At 58.5% G+C, this 6,043-nt stretch overlaps 1 protein-coding gene across 1 annotated transcript; it reads right to left on the bottom strand.

The window, feature by feature from the left end:
• Nucleotides 1-436: 436 nt before the first annotated feature.
• Nucleotides 437-5,353, bottom strand: ELF3 (E74 like ETS transcription factor 3). Its single transcript, XM_084275859.1, has 9 exons — nucleotides 5,249-5,353; nucleotides 4,281-4,449; nucleotides 3,417-3,638; nucleotides 3,117-3,203; nucleotides 2,898-3,017; nucleotides 2,617-2,706; nucleotides 2,012-2,128; nucleotides 1,645-1,840; nucleotides 437-1,494 (listed from the first exon to the last, which is right to left on the bottom strand). Exons 2-9 carry the CDS (start codon nucleotides 4,441-4,443, stop codon nucleotides 1,374-1,376), a joined length of 1,116 nt encoding a protein of 371 aa, XP_084131985.1. The 5' UTR covers nucleotides 4,444-4,449; nucleotides 5,249-5,353; the 3' UTR covers nucleotides 437-1,373.
• Nucleotides 5,354-6,043: the final 690 nt, after the last annotated feature.

The raw sequence follows: 6,043 nt of genomic DNA, 5'->3' as shown, positions 1-6,043 counted from the left end.
CCCACAGCCTGAAGTTGGCAAACTCTGGCATGGAGCTCGTGCTCCAGGAAAGCCCTACTGCAAAGGAGGGTCCTCAGAAGCCCCCAGATCTGGGAGAAAGTTCAAGGTGTCTCTGCATGGCTGGCTTTGAAACAAGGCCTCCAGATCTCACTCCCACCAGCCTAGGGACAAGCAGCCCACCTCACCCTAAAGAAGTCCCTGTGACCCTCTGCTGGGATAACGAGGCACATCCAGGCCACAGCAGGCTGGAGGGAGGGAGGGAAGGAGGGAAGGAGGGAGGGAAGGATGGATGGATGGATGGATGGATGGATGGATGGATGGATGGATGGATGGATGGATGGATGGATGGAGGGATGGATGCAGTGGGACATCCCAGTTAACATGAGTCTTTAAGAAAAACAAACAAAATGACAGGAGGTACAAAAGAAAACCCCAACCAAACAACAATTTATTCTTCTTATGTTCCCATCTGAAAAGGAGGAAGCCACGTGCACCTGCTGGGTGCCTGGCTGGGCTGGCATCCCCTCCTGTGGCTGACACAGAGCCTGCCTGTGCCCCGTGACATTGCTTCAGTCCAGCTGAGCATCACCACCTCCCCACAATGCACACGCTCACATGAGAACATCTGAGTCATGAAAAAATATATCTGTACATTCATTCTGTGTTTTGTTTGGATCTTACATAAGTTAGAAGCTACTTTTGAGGAAAAAAAAAAAAAAAGCCTGTTTCTAGATACAGGCAGCCAGGCTGGAGATGTAAAGTGGCCCCAATGTCCCAAGTTCTCTCGCTGCTGAGGGTTTTCCAGGGTCAGGTGAAGCTCTACATCTTCTCTCAGCACTGAGAAGCTGCTGCACAGGGGTGGCCTCACCCATCCCACACACAGCAAACAGGACAGTGGGCACCTTCAGCACGGCGTGAGCAGCGACGAGGGAGGAACCCCATAGCTGGGACCAGGTCTGTCCGATCACAGGGGGGGATAGTGGTGCTACCCCTCTGCCCAGGCAGGAGATGAGTGACAGCAGGAGACCTGCTGGGCTCCCACCATAGGGCCAGCTGCTCCTCCAACGTCTCTTCCTCTCTGTGTTTGTCCAGGCTTTGGAACAGCCAAAGTCACTGCGACTCCAGGCAGAGGTACAAATCCAGCAAGGGAAATTAACGGTTTAAACAACCTACTGGAGACAAAATATTGTCTTTAAACACCTCTGTGCTGACAGTCACCAGCACACACGAGCGTGCCCGTGCGAGGGATGGAGTTTCACACGCTGCACAGGGCAGCAGCTTCGGGATACAGCTGCAGGCAAAGTTTCCTGTCAAGGAGCTCAGCTTGGGGCTGTCCCCGAGGGGCTTGTCAGACCCTGGCTCATCCAGGACTCCTACAGCTCCTTGTTCCTGTTGAGCACCTCCTCCTCCTTCCAGCCACTGGAGTTCTTCCCAAACTTGTACACCAGCCGCCGCCCATCGACTCTCTCCAGGATCTCTCGTTTGTAGTAATATCTGGAGGAGATGGAGGTGGAGGGATCAGGGCTCTGGATGCAGCCCCATGTGCTGGGGAGCTGCTGTGGGGGGGGCTCAAGGCTGAGCCCTGGTGGGTCTGGCCCAGCCCTTTTGGGGTAGATGTCCCTGGGGAGAGGGGAGGGCACTCACCTCATGGCTCGGCTCAGCTTCTCGTAGGTCATGCTGCTGTTCTTCTTCTTCTGGCCCCAGAGCTGAGCCACCGCCTCCGAGCGCAGGAACTTGAAGACGCCCTCCCGCCGGTCCTCCCACTTCATCAGCCCCTCGTTCAGCTCGGGGTGGATTAGGATGTCCCTGATGAACTCCCACAGGTGGGTACCTCTCGGGGCTGGAAGAGGAGAAAAAGCTGTGGAGACTGGAAGATCCTGCAGGTCCCTGCGCTCTGGCTCTCCCTAAATCCCCCTGCCAATGGGCAGACATGGCCCTTCCTCCCATCTCTTCCCCAGGGAGCAGAGCTGGGGTAGGCAGCTCCCCCTCCCAGGCTGCAGGGTCCACGTACAGTGCTTGCTCTTGCGGCTCTCCAGGCAGTCTCTGCTCTCCTTGCTGAGCTTTCGGGGCCGTCCCCGTTTCCTCTTGCCGTGTTTGTTGTCCCCTTTCTTGCTCCCTTCAAAGCCACCTGTGCACACAGACAAGGGGACACGTTATGCTGTGTAGAGCCTGCTGGGTTCCAGCTCCCTGCTCCCCTGGCACAGAGGTGTCCTCCTCAGGAACAGAAGCCCTGGGGAGAGCTGGTTGTGCTAAGGGAAGAGATCAGGGGTTACAACTTCTTCTCAGGTACCAGGGAAGCATCTTCCTGAGAGCAAGGTCACCCTGTTTCCCTCCACCCTTCAGGCACCATGCTGTTCATTCCCAAAACCTTGCTGCTTCCTTGCATCCCCAGTGTTCCCAGTATCATCACCAGCTGGGATCAATACTGACCACTGCTTCCATCACTGCTCTGGATGGAGAGCAACAGACCCACCAATAACCAGTCCCCTCCTTCTTTCCCAGTGTGGGGATGGATGTTTAGGTGGTGTCCCTAAATCACTGCCAGCTCTGCAGCTTTTGGAATGCCCTGGAACAAGTCTCCCTCTCCCAGGTCCTGTGGGGAAGCCAACAACTTACCATCAGGGAAGAGCTTTGCTTCCGTGGGGTCGAGGTCAAGGTCACTTCCACCGGAGTCCTGGGAGTTGGGGCTGTGGGACATCACAGGCCCTGGGAGGCAAAGGGACAGGGCTCAGACCACCAGCTGCTGGCATCTGGAGATGCTTCTCCCTGAGTTCCCCCCGGTGCCTGGGGGCAGCCTGGTGTAAAACCCGGACCTGCCCTCAGTGATGGGGCAGCTCCCCACTGATGTTCTAGACCAGCAGAAGCAAAGGGAGCTTTTCACAGGGCAAAACCCTCACCTGAAATATCAGAGCTGCCTGGGGACATGGCACCAGGCAAGCAGGTGAACTCCGTGGATAGGAAGGGGTTTGTGGGCTTCATGTCCTCCAGGGAGTCCTTGGCACAGGGATTTCCCAGCTCTGGAAGGGGCAGAGAAGGGAAGAAGGGATTAGCCCTGCCTGCACCAGCATATGATCCTTGGGGAAAAGGCTTGGATGTTGGATGGGGCTCCTTCTTACCCAGGTGGCTGGAGTCCAGGAAAGTCTCTTGGGAAGTTGCATTCTCTTTCTCCAGCAAATCAATAATCCAGTTCAGCTCATCAGAGGCTGCAGGGGTGAGGGGACTCGGGTTAATGATGCTTATTCAGTGTGGAGGGGAGTGGTGTGCACCACCCCTGCCCGGACTCTGGTCTGTGCCCCCACCTCCCCCTTGTCCAGTCCCCTCTCCAGGACGTGTGGGGTCCTGGGCTGGTGGGGGAATCTCAGCCTGATGCTTTGAGCTTCCAGGACTGGGGATGAAGGGGGCAGTGGGACACTCACTGATCTCATGCAGGCGGTCGTAGAGCTCATCCCCCAGGGGCCCAAAGATGAGGCGCATCTGGTCCCTGGTGCAGTGGCAGAGCGCGTGCCCGTCCATGTTGCAGCAAGAGAAGTCGATGGAACTGGCATCGTATTTGTTCTTCTCCACATGGTAGCTGATCCACTCCAGCACTTGCACCTTGGTCCAGAAGTATGGGAGCTCACTGAACCACTCTGGCTTGTCTGCAAGGGACGGACAGCGGGGCTCAGGGACAGGGCAGCCACGCCAGTGCCACATGCCACTTGTGGGCTGCCATCTGCACTTCAGCACAGGACCTGGTCCTGTGGTGATTCCATGCTTGGAGTTATGGGATTAATTTAGCATCTGCTCCCAAGTTAATTTAGCCCTGCTCTGCCCTGCTCCTTGTCCTGGGGGACAGCAAGGACCTGACACCCCCACACCACTGGTTTCAGTGCCGTTTGTCCTGTCTGTGCTTGGATCCACCCTGCTCTGCTGGTGTATTCCCTGTGCCTCCCCCAGGGTCTTCCCATGATGGGCCCACCAGGGGAATGGGACCCCTGGCACCAGGACTGTGCTTCCAAACTGCTGTCCTGGCGAGCCCTGGCCCCTGGGATGTGCTGGAGAAGAAAGGTAATGAGCCCCTCACCCCCCATACGCATCTGATGCACTCCAGGCAGCCACACCTTGTCCCACCCAGGCTCTCCTTCAGCAACCTTTTAGCCAACACCCCCCTGGGAAACTGAGGCACAGCGCAAGCTGTTGACCTTCCCCAGTGGGACAAGGACCTTGCAATGCTCTTCCAAGCCAACTGCATGGTCTTGCTGCTGCCTTGCATGCTGGCTCCCTTGTCCCTGTGGTCCTACCTGTGCTCTGTGCCAGGGGCTGGCTGTTCGGGGGACTCAGCCCCAGGCTGTTGTCATCCCCAAGGTGTCCCAGCATGTCCAGGGTTGGCTGCACCTCGTCTGGCTGATACATGGCGCTGATGTAGTTAGAGAATATGTTGCTGATCTCACAAGATCCCGCCATCAAGTTCTGTGCCAAGGAGATAACAGTGAGCCCCGGCGCTTTGGAGGTGGGGGGACCTGAGCCCACAGCACTCCCAGTACCCATGAGACCCGGCTGAGTGAGGCTGTGCTCTGCCTCCCTCCACCAAAGGCCGCTTCTCAGGTCACTTCTGGAGAAACACCCGCCCAGCACCCTCCACCCGGGGCTGGGGCCTGACTCACCACCACCCCGGGGCTGGGAGCAGGGGAGGTTGAGCTGGCAGAAACCCGGGGACACGGCCTCACCGAGCTTGCTGGGGAGTCCTGCCCCAGCAGCCCAGCCTCACTAGCCCTGACAGCAGCCGGCACAAAGAGGCAGCAGGCAGGTGGCTCCCAGAGAGCAGCATCACACAGCCCCTCCACGGGGATGGGTGCTGCAGGGCACTCAGCTGTCAAGTGCTCCTCTCACCCCATTGCACAGCAGCGCTGGGGCCAGCACAGCGACGGCCCCTCTGCCAGTACCAGCAGCTCTGGTCCTTCCCAACCAGTCACCAGAAGCACATCCCAGTAAGTGCACCCAGGAGGGGATTGAGTCCCTGCCTGGCCCTTGGAGAAAATCTTGCTGTTCGCTGGACAAACCCTGGGTGAAAGAGGGGAGGATGACCCTCCAAAACCTCTGCCTCACTGTCCCCCCCTTTAAGGACTGGCAGCTGCAGCGAGAGAAGACCAAGCGCATCCCACCAGTGAGAGCAAAGCTGCCCAGGGAGGGGAGCAAAGCAGCCATACAGGGCTGGGGGACCACCACAACAGGCCCCAGCCAGGAAAATAACACAACCCCGCTTTGGTACCTTCTGTGCTGATGGCAATCCTGGGAAGGGCAGCTAAATCCAGAGAGCAGCGAGGGGAGACAGAGCACACCCTGCCCCGCCGCTGGCCGCTAGCCACTGCTCATGGGCCCGAGGAGGCTGTGCCGATGGGCAAGCCCTGCCCGCCTCTCCTCTTTTATAGCCAGGGCTGCGTAACTCGATCTGGCGGCCCGAGGGGAATTCCAGCCTGAAACGTTCATGCTCCCAGATCCAGGTGATTTGCATAATATGAACCACCGGGTCCCAGCCCAGCGATGCCTTGCCGGGAAATCTGGGTTGGCCAGTTTAATCATTGTCAGAGCCCTTGCCCTGCCAGTGCCCAGAGTTTCACCCACACCGGCTTCTCCGCGGGTGTTTTCTTCCCTGCTGTTTGCCCGGCTCGTGTTTGTTTGCTCACAGCAGCAGGTTCACTCAGCTCCTGCTGCCAAGCAAACACACCCAGCGAAAGGGCTGGAGCTAGGCTTAAGGGGCTGTGCATCCTTCCCTGGGGCTCTGCCCGTGGCTAAAAGGGGCTGGGAATGGTGCCCTGGGTGCCCACTAGCCCGTGAGGCCTAGTCCTGCTCGGGCGGGCGGCCTAGCGTCACGCTGAGCCTGCGCTTACGGGTGCTTGAGCCACACTCGGCTCGGTCACTGCCTGGTCTGGCACAGGCACGGCCTCTGCCAAAGAGGGGGGAGGCTTTGGTGACCAAGCTTGGCGGGTGCCAGGGTGCAGGGGACAGGTGGGGACAGGTGGTCTGCATGGGGATGGAGCGGAGTCCTGGCAGGTCACAGAATCAC

This window comes from Gallinula chloropus (genome assembly GCF_964237585.1).
Source record: "Gallinula chloropus genome assembly, chromosome: 27".
Lineage (NCBI taxonomy): Eukaryota > Metazoa > Chordata > Aves > Gruiformes > Rallidae > Gallinula > Gallinula chloropus.
This window is presented reverse-complemented; position numbering and strand designations above follow the sequence as displayed.

What these genes read in the sequence shown, in the direction of transcription:
- ELF3 (XM_084275859.1), bottom strand. Translation starts at nt 4,443, where the DNA reads ATGGCGGGATCTTGTGAGATCAGCAACATATTCTCTAACTACATCAGC. An exon ending in AGCAAAGCTCTTCCCTGATG is followed by an intron (nt 2,129 to 2,616) that starts GTAAGTTGTTGG and finishes CTGTGTGCACAG; the next exon opens with GTGGCTTTGAAGGGAGCAAG. An exon ending in GAGCCGCAAGAGCAAGCACT is followed by an intron (nt 1,841 to 2,011) that starts GTACGTGGACCC and finishes CTCCTCTTCCAG; the next exon opens with CCCCGAGAGGTACCCACCTG.